The following is a 19,651-nucleotide window of genomic DNA, read 5'->3' as shown; positions in this document are numbered from 1 at the left end:
TGTGAAGGGGTTGCAGGTAGCGTTGAGAGTGTTCAATACTGAAAATTACACAAAACTTAGGAATCTTTCCATCTTTCCGTTCTTTTATACAGTAGATACAATATTTTGTCCTCATTAGCTAAAGCCCACAACACTGATTTGTCTTCAGCACACAAAGACTAAACCCAGTAATCTTCTAGTGAAACAGTATAAACAGCTTGATGTCTTAGATTTTGCTGTAGACATCCAGGGCGCGACTGACACGGGAGAAAGATCAGATGTCAAAGACACATATAAATTACTGCACCCTGAACCATGTCGGCACGGTGCCAAATCCAAATTCCAGTAGCCCCACTCCTTTTTTCTATTGACCATCCTCGCCCTATATTTAATTCCTGTCCACCCTCTGCTCCCATTAGCTCTCCCTCAGCTGTCACAGAGTCACTGAAGCTCAGACAGGAGGGCTGCTGCAATATATATATATATACTGTATGTACGGCCCCACATGGAGAGAGCCGAGTAGAGAAAGAGGACTTTTACTCCCATCTCTTACACATACAGTAACAAAGCTAGAGCAGCTTTAAAATGTAGACTAAGCTGGACATTGACACAAAGGATTGGATGTTCAGACTATTTTTAATTGTTTTAATTTATCTCTGAAAAACATTATCAGCACTGACTGGACTAATGCAGTGGAGCAGGTGAAATGAAATGAAATCCTGTGTAGTAGTTTTTCTATTACATTCATTTGTACCCATGTGGTGTCTGTAATTTTGATTTCACAATATCTGCAAAACAGCAGCATGTCTGTGTTTTTACTCATTATTTACTCCAGATGATTTGTGCTTTTAGCATAAATACACAGGGAAAATGCAAACACTGTTGTTATAATCACACCCCACTAGGTAATATACATTGCTGTAATGTTTATACAGTATATAGACTGAGTTGTATAAACTGCTTTCCATTATGTGACCCTCTGCTCTGACCTTCATCCCTGCACACCGTTTGTTTGTTAGTGCTGTCTCTGCACCACCGTCACCAACAAAACATCTGCAACATTTTTTTCTACCAGTGACTCATTGAGTTGTTACGTTATTGTTTTTTTCAGCCTGACCCAAACCTTGCAGGATTGTGGCATCCCACCGCATCAAGGAACACATTCTGATGGAAATACACATATTTATAGGCAGAAATAAATAAGATCCAGTTTGTTTTGAAGCAACAGCGTCCACAAACACTACATGGTTCAGAAATATAACACCTCAACAAAACTTACACTGTTCTTTTTTTCTATTATTGTATATTGTACAAAGCATTATTCTCTATCTATTTGTATTGTATATTGTACATAATGTTCTCTTCTTCTATATCTATTTTCTTGTATTTATTTCTTATACTTTGTGTTTCCTTGTAAACAGCTCTCAGCGAAAGACAAAGGAAGACTTTCAATAAACATCAAAACTTGTTTTTAACTGTGCAGTGCACATGACAATAAATTAGGTCTGTCAATTGATTAAAATATTTAATCGCAATTAATCACATGATTGTCCATAGTTAATCACAATTAATCGAAAATTTATCGAAAAGTTTGCATCTGTTCAAAATGTACACAAAACAATGACAAATATTATCCAGAAACCCTCACAGGTACTGCATTTAGCATAAAATGTATGCTCAAATCATAACATGGCAAACTGCAGCCCAACAGGCAACAACAGCTGTCAGTGTGTCAGTGTGCTGGCTTGACTATGACTTGCCCCAAACTGCATGTGATTATCATAAAGTGAGCATGTCTGTAAAGGGGAGACTCGTGGGTACCCATAGAACCCACTTTCATCACATATCTTGAGGTCAGAGGTCAAGGGGACCCCTTTGAAAATGGCTGTGCCCGTTTTTCCTTTGTTTGGAGTGTTATTTAATCTCCTTTGCGACAAGCTATGACATGGTTGGTACTGATGGATTCCTTAGGTTTTCTATGATCTTCACTCTAGCTTTAAAACTGAGCCCGCTACAACCACGGAAAAATCGACTGCAGTAATACGTTAAAGAAATTAGGGGCATTAAAACAAATTTGCGTTAACGCTTTAACTTTGACAGCCTTACAATAAACGCTTTGACTTGACTTGATTTGCAAGACAAACATTTATTTTTTTAATATGCACAATATTTCAAGTAAAAAAGAGAAGTATATTAATTTCACATTTATGGTTCAGCAACAGTGATATGTCACTTTTATAACATGGATCTTGCTATCTACGTGTTTTGGATGTACAAATTGTACAGGCTTTGGTTGACACGTTGACATTTGCTTTGATACCATAAAGAATCAAATGGTATAACAACTGCCTTTGTACACCATCACATACATATGTGCATGGTGTACAAAGACAGTATGTTCATACATACAGTATGCGCGTGGTGTGCATCCCAACAGTATGTCAGATATTATCTCTCTGATGAATGATCGTAGATGTATATATGCTTTTCTTTAATGTTGAGGACACTTGAAAGGTAATGATGATACTATTTGCAGATGCTTGAAAAACCTATAATTTGTGCTCATGAAAATAAAGCAATTTTGTTTTGTAATGACGCAAACTGTAAGAGAGCACAATGATACAAGAGTATAATGTGAAAATAAATATACTTATTAGCATGTTTTATTGTGCAGCCACATATTCTGGTAAAAAAAGGCTTCTGGTTGATTTTTCTTTCTATGGATTCCTAACCTCCTCAGTAATCGGTCACAGAAGGTTGGGATGGAAGGTGCCGCTCCACTGAACGCATACCAAATATCCACAGGGGTGTGTGCTATCTCTTATAATGCTTCTTTAGTTGTACACAGATATATCAGTAATCACTAGTCATTTAAAAGTGCTCTATACAATATCTAGAGCATTAATATAGCAGCAAACAACTATGTGCTATGTAAAAATAAAGAGGAGTAATGGCTACCTGAGCAGAGAATGAAGTCATGCTCCCTCTGTGTGTGTTGTGATCAGAGCTTCTCTGTGCTTTGTTTTTGCATAACCAGGCTGGCCACGCTTGACTTTTAGTGCATGTTAAGGTACGTGTCTACAGGATCACCTCCCTTTCCAGCATTGGATGCTTGATGGGCTGCCACTGGGAACTAGGCACCTGATTGGACGAACGCTTTCTCTCGTGGGTTGCTGCTCCCAGCTTTAAAACCGGAACCAACATGGCAGCTGGTTTGGAAAATCTTTTCTCGTATATTATGAAAATAGTTCACCGAAATGTGTTTCTGAAAACATTTTAGGCGGATTTCCAGAGGAAGCGAGTCGCACCGGACTGCCCTGATTTGCATAAAGTAGCCTAGACCTCAACTTTATGCAAATGAGTAGCGGCCAACGTGACAGTCCGACTCTCGAACCACAACTCTACGCTATCAGAATGCATTGCTCGGCTGCTTACATATACAATGAATGGGAAGCGTGGAAAGGACATTAGTGCATGTGAGTGTGCCCAACTGGCTAGCTCATGGTCGCCGCTCTGCACTGCTCTCAAACGGCGATTACAGCTGATAACGCCGTCCCGACTGACGACACCATTGCGGAAGCATAGCACCCACCCTCCGGTTCCCCCCGAGAGCTAACACGCTGTAAACACTGTTGCCGTATTTTTCCCTGTTAGCACCATCAACTGCAGGCCACCATCTCAGCGATCGCCATGTTGAGAGCCGTGCTAAGGCAATAGAAATGCTCCCAATCTCACATTTAGCACCTTTAAAAAATAATTTTTTAGACTGTTGATTGCTAAAGTAGTTCTTTGATTGGTTCGATGACTCATTCTCCTGCCACGATGAAACTACAGGTTTCTTAAATCATAGAGTTTGAATATTTAGCTATCTAAAGCCCCACAGGCTACACATATACAGTTTACTGTACATAAGTAAACCCCACACTTACTGATAACAGATTCCTTTTCAAGTGAAAGTGACATTTTATAAAACCTCATTATGATTTAAAAGATAAAGCAGATGAGAATCAGCACTTGTGTTTTAGAACATTAACACACACACACACACACACACACACACACAGCAGCTACTTTATCAGGTACCAGCTTGTACAACACTCAGCTCCTCCAAACAACCAACCGCTTTTCTTCAGCTCCACATGAATAGGGCGCAAACAGAAACGACAAATAGAGAATCTGGGACATGTCATTATTACAAAACAGCTCCAACACCAGAACAAAAAACATCCACAAAGACACAAAGAAACCTCAAGCAATATAGAAAGAATCTACAGGCCTCTCTCTCCTCATCTGTCAGCAGTTTTCATTACTCCTCCATCACAAAGACACACATGTAATATGTTGATTAATCACAGACAAACATTAATGCTCATCTTTCAAGTTTGTCAAGAAGCTTTGGATAATCTTCAGGACAATAATCCCTAATGTAAAGACAAAAAAATCACAGAGGATTTAGGGGCCAAACAGAAGAATGGTCGTAACTGGCCACGTCAGTCCAGCTGATTGTGTGTTTGACTTGCTGTAGACCAGACTGAAGGCAATAAGCCCCAAAATGAGCAAAGAGTGTAGCTGGCTGCTGTACAGGCCTGGCAGAGCACCACCAATGTGGATACCATGTGTCTGCTGAAGTGTGTGGGTTGTAGACTTCAGAAAGTGAATGTCTGCAAAAGATTAACAATTATTTATGAAATAAAATGCCTTTAAAGTTTATTTTTAGTGTGTCAAATTACATTTGGTCTCCTCTAAAATCGGATGAAAATAAGTGGATTAGGGTTTATATGTTATGTGCATGCTAAGAAACCACTTCATTAAAGGTTCCCTGTGGAGTTTTTGACCTCTAGCAGTGAGCTACCTCCGGTTCTGAGAAGTGAAGTCAATGCTGAAGTGCCTTAAACTTGCATTCTCTCTAATAGCCAGCAGGGGGCGACTCCTCTGGTTGCAACAAGAAGTCTGATTGTATAGAAGTCTATGAGAAAATGAGCCTACTTCTCACTTGATTTATTACCTCAGTAAACATTGTAAACATGAGTTTATGGTCTCAATCACTAGTTTCAAGTCTTTTCTTCAGTACAGCATGATGTTCATTTGGTAAATTATGGTCCCATTTAGAGTCAGATGGACCATAAAGCAGGGGATGCTTTAGGGCGCGGCTACCATGTGATTGACAGGTCGCTACCACACCGTTGTCCAGTCTGGGAGTTGTTTTTATCTTACCACTTTAAATCTTTCACAGTGTGTTTTCAGTTCATGAAAGTTAATTGTAACATTTTGGTCGTCTGAAAATGTCTTATTCAGAGTTCGGTTGTACTTAGCTCCACTCTCTCGTGTCACTTCTGGTTGCAAAAAACCAAGATGGCAATGGACAAATACCAAGATGGCGACGGACAAAATGCCGAACTCGGGGCTTCAAAACGTCAGTCTACAAACCAATGGGTGACGTCACGGTGACTACGTCCACTTCTTATAAGCAGTCTATGACCTATATTAGCGCTGTGGAGCAGTTTTTTCATGAGTTTGTCTCATGCGTCTTAGTACACAGTCCTGCCAGTGGTTTCCCACTATTCCACTGATCCACAGGTGAACATAATGTGCCATGAAATACAGCAATGTGTAAGCAAAGACGCAAGCAAGTAAACATGGATATAAACAATATATCTCAAATACCTTTTAAAAAATTGGCTTTGCAAATGTTTTGTGAGGAGGGAGAGACCTCGAAAAGACCTCAAGGATGCACACAATAAGTTTTGGTGAGAAACACTGAATATAAACGTAACTTTTGTTTGTTTACAGGAAACCTCTGAAGGGCACCTTTTAGTATACCTGCTCAATGCCTAATGAATCATGCAGCTGTAGCTTAATACATGCAGACAAGGTCAAGACATTCGGCTACTACACAGCTAAACATTAGAGCTGGTAAGACGTGCGATCTATAAAACTCTAACTGTGTGTCAACTGGGTATAAATGGGTGCAAGATGTGGAGATTCCAGCTCGTCAGAAGGAGCTTTTGTTTTGAGATTTTTGTGCATGACAGCATTTAAAGTTAATAACAGAAGGGTGTAGTGAACAAAAACATGAAGTCATTGATACGCCTGATGTTAGAAATGCTTTGTGAGAAGTTCACAAACAGAGACCAGACACAAGTAAGCTATCAGGAAGACCATGAGGCTGTGGTGAGTGGAGGAGAATCTCTGTACACACATAACCTTGAGGCAGAGTGAATCTAGCACCAGGAGGCCGTGTCGAGTTCTGACAGCTGAGATGAAAAACGTGAGAGTAACAGTGGGCAGCGGATCACTAAATGGATTAAGAGTGAGACAACAATTGCCTCTGTCCTGGTTCGTGGGTCGACAAAGCTCCTATGATGTGGAGAGAGTAGGATAAGCCTTAAACAACATGAATCCATGGATGGTGTCGAAGGTGGTGATGGTGTTCTATTCAGATTGTATTTACATGACTATGCTTGCCAAGTTCACAAAGAGAACGTCCTTAGGTGCACTATAAAGCAATCTCTCAGTCAATCAGAACTCTGTTTACTGTTGTGGGAAAAGGTATGGATCAATGGAAGAATTGACCCTCAATAACAAACTAAAATGGCACTTTCTTTTCTTACAAGCTAAAGGCAATGATTGTTTACTTTAAGTGGAGTCTGGGAAGTCTGGCGTTCGATTAAGCCAACCCTGGCTTTACAGCTGAATATGATCAAGCACACTGAATAGAGAACTACAAGGGCTTGTCTCAATGGGAATTTGGTCTGCTTGAAGAAACATATTTTATTTATATAATCAATGTGCCATGTTCAGAGTGGCAACTTAAAGGGATAGTTTGGATTTTTTTAAGTGGCGTTGTATGTGGTACTTCTCCATAGTCAGTATAGGCCCCCAGTTTAGGGAAACAGATAGGAGTACCAGCACAGAAGCTATTGTGTGACTTTGGTGAATCCAAACTATCCCTTTAAAGTCACACAATAACATGGTGCCTGCGGTACTGTAAAAAAACGAGTTCCATCACGTTTTCAGAATTTTGGCATTGACTTGGTACCAAAGTATCGGTTTCTCGTGACATCCCTAATTTGAAGAGAGCATAGATGGATACAACGGCTTCAGTTACCCATTGGAAAGGGCTGTCTGACGGCAAGGTAAAGCTGTGAAAATATTCTAAATATAGCGTACACTTGAACTGATATTAATTTTTTTAGGTGAGCCTTTCTTTTAGGTGGCTAAAATACATTTTGCTGCCGGCCCCGTCCACAGCAGTACATTAATTTGCTTCTTTGCGGTAACTCCTGTTCGCTTCTCCAAACTGGAGGTGTGCTGACCGTCATCTACTGTAGGTAACACACTGACTATGAATAAGTACCTCATACAACCCCACTTCAAAAAATCCGAACTATCCCTTTAAGGTGGTCACTCAACTTCAAAAGATATGCACGGAAAGATCTCTGAATTCAGACTCATGCTGGTTTCAATTTCTGAGAAAAGGCGCCTTGTCCACACCTCTGAGGTGGCCAGACATCTCTGTCTCTCTCTCTCTCTCTCTCCTTTTTGAAGAGTATTTTTTGGGGTATTTTTTATTTTTAAAAGATAATGTATAGTCAAGATGCAGACAGAAAACGCAGGGAGGAAGAGGGGGTAACATACAACACAGTTCCTCAACCAGTTTGGCCTTTTTCACAGCAGACATTTTGACCTGTCATAGAAGGAAAAGCATTAAGGTTGTCTCTGTTCTATTCAAGTGTCCCACAGTGAGCCAGCATGCACAATACCAGGACCTTGAAAGCATGTGAAGCATCTAGATGACATTCAGCCATCATTCATTTTAGTATTTACACTTGAGCTTTTCCTACTTTGACATTTCAAAATGTCTCCTGTGAAAAAGGCCTGGACACATTGCGTATAATAAGTGATAAAGCAGGTTGTAATAGTACGTGTGAAACAAAAAGATGTTAAAAAAAGCCATAAATTGCTGTTTAGTAATAACATAAAAAAATAAAATATGCTGTTTTTATAAATAATACAAAAAATAAGAAACGGTCAAGAACATCGAATAGTAGCCTGATTTATTAAGAATGGTTGTCATTAATAATTCATTGTGATAACTGATGAATGAATCGATCTCAGTGATAATCATATTAATTTCCCAATTCAGAGAGCTGGTGAATGTCATTGTGTGTTTGTGTTACATGGGCATGCAGCATTTGTGATAATTCGGTGTCAAAGATTAAAAATAGTCTGTTGTCAATTTAATATCTCTGAATGCACCGATGATCGCAGACATCTCCTTTAGCGGTCTAAACATTCTTTCCTTTATGAGCACGATCACAGAGGCAGAGCACGAAAAGGAATGGCTGGCTGCATTTCGAAGGCTCAGTCTTTGAATACAGTATGAGCGTGCAAATTGTGGCTCATAGCTGGACTCCTGCTGTGATCTTGTGAATGCACTGAAGGCTATGTCACTATGTTCTTCAGCCTCAACAGTTACACGGTGAATACTTTAATAGAAAAATGGACGTGTAGTAAACGTTTACTACAAAGCTTAATGCTGAGTTCACACTACAAGCGACACAACAACAGGCTACAAGTCATTTTCAATGGAAGCCGGTGACATTAAGCTACGAACTGATGGAAAGCCGTTTAATCGTTCAATAGCTAGACTGGATATACATGTATATTGCAGATATCCATAACTGTGTATTGGGCTTTCAGTTTCACATATCCACATTTCATTTTTGATATCTAGAATGAACATTCTGGATATCTTCAATACAATTCTTACTCGGGAAAATTCACATTTCAGATATCTACAATCCAATTGTTACTGGTCATAATTTCAATTTCAGATATCCAAAATGAAAAACGTTCCATAATACAATTTTGAATATCCAAAATACATAAAGAAATGTCACGGATATCCACAATTAAAAGCCCGATACACACAAGTTGAAATCCCAATACACTTGAATGACGAAAGTGACGTCATTTGTCCCAGAAAGAATGTCATTGTGGACATCTAAATGTTCTTTTTGACTTGGAAGAATTGAATAACGAATATGTGCAATACGTATTCAGTCTAGCTGTTGAATGTTAAAACGGCTACTTACACTTTTTAAGGATTTAAAGATATCTTAAATTTAGTTTTGACTTGTACAATCAAAGTTGTAGATATCTTGAAATACAATTTCTACATGTAAGAATGTTATTGTGGATATCTTTATAATTACCAGTCTGACAAGTGAGAAGACAATTTTGACTAGGATAACTGATTATGGATATCTAAAATGTAATTACAGATAGGAGTGTGGTTCGATTAAATGTTGAAACGGCTTGCCATAGACGCCCGACACTTTTTTTTACGGACACGCTTTTTTTAGCGCTCCATTGACGGGCTGAAGCGTCAACAAATCATATGTTTTTGTCTCACTCTGTTCCGTTTCATCTAAAAAACAAATGCCGTTAGCCAGTTCCCAGTGCTATTTAACGACATAACTATGTTAACAGGTGCTTGAGCAACACTTCAACAGTGACTCGCCGACAATGTAGCTGGTCACACTTGGCCGTTATGTTGCTCGTAATGTGAACACAGCATATAGTTGGTTTCGCAGGTGTGAGTATATACAGTATATGCTTCACTGCTTGCAAACTTGATGTTAAATAGGGACAATTTGTGGTTTCAACAAATTGTCCGACTGCATACATCTTCTGGCTGGAGTAAAGCACTTCAGTTCCAAGTCTGAATAGCAGAGACCTTCAGACACACCTATGTTTTGTGGAAAATCCATCCAGGGTGTGTAGCTGTCTAAATGACCCTTGGGTTGTCAGAGGAGGTCTGAACATCCATTTACACAGTTTGATATGAACTCCTTATAACAGTCACTTAACTCAGCTCTGAGTAGAGCCCTCTGCTGCAGCTAACACCTCTGCCTTTAAGTTACATCTGGATACAACTTCAAATGCACTTCAAGCTTTTAAAAGGTTACTCACCAGCCCATCACAGGTACTTATGGCTGCGCTTCCTTTGCCGATGGCCTCATCCCACACTTCACCTAAGAAATGGCACTGGGAGGATCCAGGAGGACGGATCTGGGCACCATCCAGGCCGCCATACCTCCTCTCCGTCAGGAAGCCCGGGGCCAGCAGGTGTGGGTTGAGGGTGAGGTTAAAGTGCAAACTGTGGCCGCTGTGCCACAACTGGTAGAAGACTCGATCTACGTCCGCCGGTCCCTCCGAGGCTTCCCGCCGCTGTACGCGGCGAGCGTGGTGAGACAGGAAGTTGGACAGGAAGTGACCTCTGGCATCCACTCTAGTGGGGTGAACCACTTCATACTGAGGCAGATCCCGCAGAAGGCTCTCTGTCAAAGCCGTGGTGGGAAGAGAAGATGTAAGAGAGGATGGGTTAATAAATCATGGGAAAGATGAGGGTAATTAAATAATTAATGTGGCTGTGAAGCTGTAAACAAAACTGGGGAAGCTCTAAACAAACCCATATGGGTGTCTCATCTGTCATCTGGCATCTTAATGTTTGAATACAGCTGCAGTGTATACAGAGGAGCATTGGATTCTTGTCTACTATCCTACTCTGACTGTATATTCTCAGCAGGTTTGATATAGTTGGTGAAATTCATTCCTCTGATAAAAATAATACTCCTTAGTTTCCTGTGATTTGAAGTAGCTGAATCAGCAGCATGAAAGGCAGTATGAAAAGATCTCTTTGGTGAGCAAATTTAAAGAAAATAAGGGATTACAAGCAGCCTGGCTGATGGGAACAATATTACTGATGACTGTAGTGCACATTTGTCCCACGACAAAACGTCTCCAGTTCATTGTTCAGTGGAGATTAAGTCTTGCTCAACATTGCATATCTTTTTAATTGAGTTCATTACACTGAATAATCAGTGATATGTTTAGTTATGCACTTTCAGTACACATGGGAAAACGTGTGAGGTGTGGCTCTAAAATTAAACCTGCAGTAGGCAGAAAATGTTGGCATCATTGGGCAAAAATTCCATAATAACCTTTCAGCATATTGTAATTCAAGTGTTCTGAGAGATAACTAGACTTCTGCACCTCCTCATAGCTCTGTTTTCAGGCTTTAGAAAATCTAGCCCGTGATTTCAGAGAGAGCGTTCCTATTGACTGTGCTCCGGCTGGTGGGCGGTGCTTGGTATTTCCTCAATAGATCTCAACATGGCTGCCGGGTCACAAACTTTCTCATTTTACAGCGAAACAGTACACTACAAGATGTTTCTGAAAACATTTGAGGAGATAAATAGGCATTAACGTAACAGAATATTGATTCATATTTGATCAGCGCTGACTAGATTGACTGTTTGATCGGAGGTCGCGAGTGATTGACAGCTGCTCAGAGACGTCAGACTCCAGATCAGCTCTGATTGGTTGTTTTCCTCAAGTCTGTAAAATCTTGCAGATGCCATTAGGAGCACCGGAGGACACAGAGGCACATGATCATTTTTCAGATTACCTGCTCCAATTCCGCCCACTGCAGCTTTAATCTGTCGATTATTTTCTCAATAATGTATTAGTTGTTTGGTCTATAAAATGTCAAAAAATAGTGAAAAAATGTAGATCAATGTTTCCCAAAGCCCAAGATGACGTCCTCAAATGTCTTGTTTTGTCCACAACTCAAAGATATTCAGTTTACTGTCATAGAGGAGTGAAAAAACACATTGTCTTTTTTCTTCAAAAAAATACTCAGACCAATTAATCGCTTATCAAAATAGTTGGCGATTAATTTAATAGTTGACAACTAATTAATTAGTTGAATTATCATTGCAGCTCTAGTACCATGTGTAGTACACAGATACCTAGAAAGAACAAAGGTTGATGTCACAGCAGAAGCGACAAGTTTTCACTCTTTTTATCATGAAAACTTTCCTGCTACATGACGGTGTATTCAAAAGACATAATGCTTTAAAATTGTGTTTTATGATTAATTTTCCATGTGAATTTTCAGATATTTTTGCTAGGGGGTAGTCATATTATTTATCATATCATATCATATACTCAAAGTACAAATAACATCCTTGTAGCATCAGAATTTCCAGACACGCTGCCTGTGCATGGACATAGATAATCTGTCAAGGCACAAAGACCATCCTGAGACCTCATAACACCATCATTAGCTTAATGTCATGCAAAAGAAATGAGCAGAATGCAAACACAGATTCCACACAGCTTTGTGACGAGGTGAAACGAGGTCTCTCTCCATTCAGACCTGCATAGGATTATCTGCCAAAATACTTTCATGAATATAACAGTGCAGAGAGATCTGAGGAAGATGATGTGTTTGGCAACCAGCTGCTTGGAATGTCTCTTGAATGAGGAGCAAGATAAACTCTCATGTTTTAAAGTCTTTACCTTCTGTAAGGTCACCTCACAATTTTATTCATGAACGCCTACAGTCTGTCAGCTACAGCGCAGGAAAACCTGATGGCTCTTCACCCATACAGTACTAGAAGCTACAGCAAAAACTAAAAAGGTGGCAATAAGTCAGTGAGTCATGAGTCGGTATCACTTAAATTGCAATAGACAAGTTTTTTGCTTTATCATTACAAAGTAAATGTTGATTGCACAATGTAATGGCTATAGAATAATGACAACATCGGCGTTTAGATTGGTTCCTTATAAGCCTTGCTTTCACTATGCAATTCTGTCTGCCACAAGGACACTTAATTACAAATTCTGCTACTCTGCCTCTGATTGGCTAGTACTCGCTGCCTTCGTTGGATTGGTTAGGTTTAGGCATGAGGAATGAGATTAGTTAGGGTTAGGGTAAGAATATCAGGGGATGCCAATCAGAGACAGAGTAGTATTCGCTATGGTAGGATTCGTAATATCACCACCGGGTACAATCTCCCAGGAAACCGAAGGCTCGATCTACGGCACAAAGGACGTGCGTCAACCATTGCGCAACCAAAACAGGAAGAGGATAGCACTTTTGTTTTCCCGGTAGCTATCGGTAGCGTTCCCCAAAGAGTATCAATGTAAGTTTTTTGCAGTAACTATCCCCAGAAGCAGAAATGGCGGACGGTAGAACAACCAGAGGAACGGTGGAAAACGAAACGTAGTGTGCCTTGTGTTGTTGGTAGTTGCTACTGTAGGCTCTGAGGTACACTGAAAGCTATCCGGTTGTCTTTGCAACAGCGGCGGCAGCGATAATACCACCTGGAACCGCTCGGGGGGAAAAGTTGAAAAGTTGTCTGTTTCCACTTTAAAATTTTCACAATTCAGTCTTGAACTAAGCATAATAATATTCCTGGAAACGATTTGATTTATTGCAAAAGTCACGGCTGCCATCATTCAATCAGCATAGCTGTCTTTCATTATGTGCATTTTGATGAAATTCTGGATCCAGAAGTAGATTACAAATTGTCTAAATATTTACTCCACAAACATGTACAGTACATGTTTACAGTATGTGGTCTTGATGGAGGCGTGCTGTCTAGTTCCATGTGTGAGGATCCTATTCATGTGAGGTATTTCATAACACATGAAGGATTTTCCCCATAATTCCATGTAGCATATTAATTAACAAAATACACACAAGATGTTAATTATAAATCCAAGAGACTTCATTGCAGCTTTTCATTAAGCAATTATTTGCCACGAGGAAAGGAAAGGAATGTGAAAATCTATTAAGAGAAACCATCAGACTTGCAAAAGAAAATGCTTATAAATGCATGAGTAGCCAGGCTGGGAGGAGGTGGTTCTGAGTGTGGGGTCTGGGACCACCAGGGGTCTTTAAGTGGCTGCCAGGAGGTCCAACACTGATCAGGTTCCTATTAATTTTATGGGGAGACACAGTTTTTCATGCACTGATCAAATATGAGACTTCTTTCAGACTAGTGAAAAGAAAACATCCAAAATACACATTTAGGTGTTTATTTTACTACTTTATCTATTTGCATCTGTAGATTTCTCCTAAATTCACCAATAGTTAGCATTAGATAATGCCTCATTTGCATATTTAAACGTACATTTTCAGATTACTTGTAATGCAAAAAATAATTGTCTTAATGTAACTAATCAACTGAGTAACTGAGTCAACTGGTTCCCCGCAGGGCTGTGTCCTCTCACCCCTGCTCTTCATCCTCTACACTGACGACTGCAGGTCCAACCAGCCAAATTGACACAGTCCTCCTATCTCTGCTTTCAGGCCCCTCCCAGCACCACAGCTCAGCTCTTTATGAGTTTGTGGAGTGGTGTGACAACTCCTGCCTGGAACTTAATGTGAACAAGACCAAGGAGATGGTAGTGACGTTCTCCAACAAGCAAAGGGATCTGGCTGCGGAAGTCACCACTACTATCCAAGGGATGTCTGTAGAGACTGTTGAGGAGTATAAGTACCTGGGCACAATCTTTGATAATCTGCTGAAATTTGCCTCCAACACAGAGGAGATCCTTAGGAAATGCCAGTAGCGGCAATATCTCCTGAGGGAGCTCAACTCTTTTGGGGTCAACAAGGACATCCTCACAACATTCGACTACTCCTTCATTGAGAGCATCATGACATTCTCTATCACCTGCTGGTTCCACTCCATCAGCCTTCAGAACAGAAACCGCCTGCAGAGCACAGTCAAAGTCTGCTCCAAAATGATTGGACTTCCTGTTAGAGCCCTCTCCACCCTATGCGAGCAGCAGATGTTAAAGGAACTGTTTGTAACTTCTTACATGTATAAATCAATCTGAGTCGGTGTCCCATGCGAGCTCAAATATGCGCGCTCGCGTGTGGCTACGCTGTTCAGACAAGACTCCAACACAAACTACACGGAAGCACCAAAACCGCAAAGTTATATCTAGTGAAGCACGTCTGTTAAACAGTGTTGGCGGCAGTCATAGTACGCAGGGGAGACTGTAGCTTTGGTCTCCAGGACCGGAGTCTCTGCTGTACTCTGCTCCTCTGCCTGCCTGCCTTCACTCAGCTCGCTCCACTCTCACATGCATGGGCGCACACTACACACTGCAGAAGAGTTAGTTGAGCTCTGAGAATATCTAGTGAATGTACAGTGGACGTTTGTGCAGAAATAATTGCTGCAGCTCCTCCAGACCAACAGAGGTTTCCCATGTCTTGTGAAGTGACGGGGATTACCTGTCTCATGCACTACTGTCAGGATATAGTGACCGATTCATAAAAATAACTTTTTAAAATCATATTTGCTCTATTTCTACCCACTGCTGCTTTAAAGATCAACTTCCCTGTGCCAATGTGCATCACCTGAAATCGTTACTGTGTTTGGGAGGTTCCTCCCCTCAGCGACACATCCTCGTCTATAACGCCTAACAGCACTTTAGTTTACCTCTCAAGGGCTGCAGCTGATTTATACAGGATGAGACAGAGTACATCCACTGACTCTTTGTTCTGCTTGTACCTGTAATCTCAGGAGAAATGTGAATTGTACCAAAGGAAAGACTGAGAGAATGAAAATGTGGGGAGTGTTTCCTTCGAGACCAGAGAGGTTTGATTCTCTGATGTGATGATATCCACAGGGCCTATAGAAACTAATACACTGGAAACCAGCTCCATGATGACAATGATACATCCTGAAGAGAAATTCTGTTTCCTGACCTTCGCTGATGAAGGTCAGAGGTCAGTGTCTGCTACACTGGGAGTCTGTACTTTGGCTCAAGGGCAGGGCAGATGCTTTTAAACCTCTGATGAGTCAATGGAAAGAAGGTCTCACCAGCCACCAGACTAAGCTGCAAAAACCTTGGATTTAACTGCTATGGTCAGCCAGATGCTTTGTAAACACAAGTCGCAGCTGGCCTCCACTCCTCAGTCAGTGAGGATTGCTGGCCTCAATTAGATGAAGCAAATGTGCACAACAAAAGCAGCCACAACAGCAGAGGACGTGGCGATATCCTGGATGTTTTGTGTTCAGTGCTCACTAACCTGGTTCATGTGATAATCCCAGAGTTGCGCAGCTCTCCAGGAGCGTCAGAAGCGCGATGATGATGATGATGATGAGGAGGAGGAGGTGTCCAAACGCGTAAAACCCGCAGTCCAAACGGGTCATCTTGTCAGGACGGTGGCCTGTATTTAAGGAACATTTAATGCCTTTCTTAACACCGCGTCGATTGTCAATTTAAATGATTTCCATCTGGGCTGGATGCACTTTTTTTTTCGCTTTGTTGCGAGCATGCACTTTAAACTGTGACAGTCCCAGAGAACTTCTCCCTCTCAGGCCTGGACATGGTCTGCCTCCTCGGGCTGCTTCTGATGCATTATCTCAGTCTGTTTCCACTCTTAATGTTTGCTGTGTCCTCTGTGTCCTCCATCAGTCTCCTACCAGCAGCCAAGTGACAGCTTCAAAATGTTTCTCTGCAAAAAGTTTCGGCGCAGCAGCAGAGCCACCCCCACAGATGGGTGGACTTAAGACAATGGGCTATCTTTCAGCAGGGCTGCTCTGCGGGGCTTAAAGGGGAATGCTGCTCCAATAGATCCGATATGGTGCTTCGATCCAATTGGCTCCCAAAACTACTGAGGTCCTCTGAGTTTTCACTGGGTCACACGAGGACCAGTTAGGATGTTTGTTGCGGTCACTTGGGGTCAGAGAAGTGATGACAGATCAGAAGAAACTGCAGTCTGTTACACAACCTGTAGAAAGTGGTGAAGGAAGTTCAGTGAGGTTCCTGACCTGAAAAAACCTCTGTAGTCATGTGAATACATTGTCTTTAACTTAAGTGGAATAAAGTCTGTGTTGAAAAAAAAATCCCACCGAACTCTTCCATCATTGTTTTACTTTGTTGTTAGGCTCCATCTGTTTGAGCTTATTGCCCCCTCTAGTGGAGGAATGAAGCCACTATGGAATCAGAATCAGAATCAGAATCAGAATCAGAATCAGAATCAGAATGGTGTTTATTGCCAGGTGTAAGAGGTATACACTAGGAATTTTCTTTGGCATTATTGGTGCGAGACAAACTGTATAATAACAAAAGAATAGATAAAAACAAAAGAATAGATAAAAACGTTAGAATAAAATAATAAAAATGTACAATTTACAAATTACAAATTACAAAATTTTTTAATTACAATCACTGATACAGGGATAATATACCTCTTTTTAATTTGAGAAAATATTAAGTGCATTAACAATGTATACAAACAAAATTGTTCATGTAAGGGGTACATTTATAAAGTAAAACAAATGTGAAATAAATAATAAGAAAAGTAATACAAAGTCAGAATAGATTCTCATCGGTCCGTAAGAAATTTATTAAACCAATAATTAGTTTTAAATGCCTTTTTATTCTTAAAGCAGCAGTGGGTAGAAATGGAGCAAATATGATTAAAAAAATATATTTTTTATAAAAAGGTCACTGTATCCTGGCAGTAGTGCATAAGACAGGTATCTGAAAAACAATCATGTTCCTCTGTGTCTTCCGGTGTCCTCTGGTGCTCCTAATGGCATCTGCAAGATTTCACAGACCAGAAAACAACCAATCAGAGCCGAGCTGGAGTCTTGCCGTCTCTGAGCAGCTGTCAATCACTCGTGAACTCCAATCAAACGGTCAAACTAAGCAGCGCTGATCAAGTATGAATCAATATTCTGCTACTGTAATACCTATTTCTCTCCTCAAATGTTTTCAGAAACATCTTGTAGTGTACTGTTTAACTGTGAAATGAGAAAGTTTGTGACCCAGCGGCCATGTTGAGATCTGTTGAGGAAATACCAAGCACTGCCCACCAGCCAGAGCACAGCCAATAGGAACATTCTCTCTGAAATGACCTGTGATTGGCCAAAGTCTTCCATCACAGGCTAGATTTTTTTAAAGCCTGAAAACAGAGCCATGAGGAGGAGCAGAAATCTAATTTTCTCTCAGAACACTTGAATTACAATATGCTGAAAGGTTATTATGGAATTTTTTGCCCAATGATGCCAAAAATATTCTGCCTACTGCCACTTTAACTTTATTCTTCAGGTCTTAATTCCTGCATTTTACTTGAATTTTCTTGATGAAAAGTTGTCATGTCCCCAAGCATCTCCAGCATCCTGTCACAGGCCTATAATGAGCTGACATGATGTGGAAAAATAAATATAAATTCCTGGAGACCAATCAGCAAAGCAGTCTCAATAAACCCCCAAAGATACTTAAATACAATAACACTGAATACAATATAATGAAGTATTTTTTGAGGAAATCTGAAAAAACATGCAATGCCTCAGACATGCAGGATATACTGTAGGCTACAAACTGAAAAACAGGTTGATTGGCAAACGGATCAATCAACCAGAAAATCAACCTGGCAGGGCAGAACACAGAAAGACGGACAGAGATGCCAAACTCTTCCACGCTGCAATAGGCATTGCATGCACAAGGCTTATGAGCACATGGGAAAGGATGAGAACGTGCAGGCAATATATAATAAATCAGATGAAGTGGAACATCTTCAGGACCAAACATCAAGTCCAGCTTGCATTCATTTATTTCTCCAAGATTCCTGCCTCTATTTCATCCTGGGAACCGAGTAAAAAAAGAGTCTTCCAATCATTTTTTTGGTGTGATTTCCTTCCTATTTAAGGTTAAAAGAAAATCTTACAATTTAGGCTTTTTAAACTTTATTTTTAATTTTATAGCATGTCCACTGTAGTGGACCACAGGACCATTTCAGTGTGAAAAGACTAAAAAAATGAACAGATTATGGCTGTAGAGTGATATTAAACCAAGAATACATTCAAATTGATTAAAAAAAAACACACACATGCCATATCACTGGAAAGCCCATGATGTCCTCTTTACAATACACCAGGGGTTGATAGAGTATGTCAAAAGAGTAAGAGGACATGCAAGTGGACAAAATGTCCACTACAGAGGACACATGTCTATGGGCTGGGTCTCAGGAGGATATAATAAATCAGATGAAGACTTGTGGAACATCTGCACGACCAAACATCAAGTCCAGTTTGCATTCATTTATTTCTCCAAGATTCCTGCCTCCATCTTCTCCATCTTGTGTTTCCTTTTGGATTTTGGATGTTTTATGCTCATTTTCTCTGACTGCGTTACTGTCTGCTTCTGACCATTCGCCTCAGGCAGGTGCGGCTATGATATACGGGATGGCTACAAACTGAAGGACAGGTTGATTGGCAGACAGATCAATCAACCAGAAAATCAACCTGGCAGGGCAGAACACAGAAAGATGGACAGAGATGCCAAACTCTTCCACGCTGCAATAGGCATTGCATGCACAAGGCTTATGAGCACATGGGAAAGGATGAGAACATGCAGGCAATATATAATAAATCAGATGAAGTGGAACATCTTCAGGACCAAACATCAAGTCCAGCTTGCATTCATTTATTTCTCCAAGATTCCTGCCTCTATTTCATCCTGGGAACTGAGTAAAAAAAGAGTCTTCCAATTACTTTTTTTGTGTGATTTCCTTCTGAGATACCAAACGCTTCCACGCTGCAACAGGCAGGCTTATGAGCACATGGGAGAGGATAAGAACATGCAGGCAATATAGAATATATCAGATGAAGACATGTGGAACATCTTCATGACCAAACATCAAGTCCAGTTTGCATTCATTTATTACTCCAAGATTCCTGCCTCTATCTTCTCCATCATTGGATGGTGGATGTTTTAACGCTCATTTTCTCTTCTGACTGTATGACTGTGTGCTTCTGTCACGTCTTGTGTGACCAATCGTGGCTCA

The 19,651-nt window shown here is 40.6% G+C and overlaps 1 protein-coding gene across 1 annotated transcript in view; it reads right to left on the bottom strand.

The window, feature by feature from the left end:
• Positions 1–16,437, bottom strand: part of LOC119476003 (A disintegrin and metalloproteinase with thrombospondin motifs 7) — a 104,888-nt gene extending 88,451 nt beyond the window's left edge. Inside the window, exons 1-2 of the mRNA XM_037749173.1 lie at positions 15,884–16,437; positions 9,958–10,325 (exon numbers count right to left, since the gene is read on the bottom strand). Of these exons, the coding sequence (XP_037605101.1) occupies positions 9,958–10,325; positions 15,884–16,007 (492 nt within the window). The 5' untranslated portion in view covers positions 16,008–16,437. The remainder of the gene's footprint in view (positions 1–9,957; positions 10,326–15,883) is intronic.
• Positions 16,438–19,651: the final 3,214 nt, after the last annotated feature.

This window comes from Sebastes umbrosus, chromosome 2, assembly GCF_015220745.1.
Source record: "Sebastes umbrosus isolate fSebUmb1 chromosome 2, fSebUmb1.pri, whole genome shotgun sequence".
Classification (NCBI taxonomy): Eukaryota; Metazoa; Chordata; class Actinopteri; order Perciformes; family Sebastidae; genus Sebastes; species Sebastes umbrosus.
The sequence above is the reverse complement of the archived record's forward strand: the minus strand, read 5'-3'. Positions and strand labels throughout refer to the sequence as shown.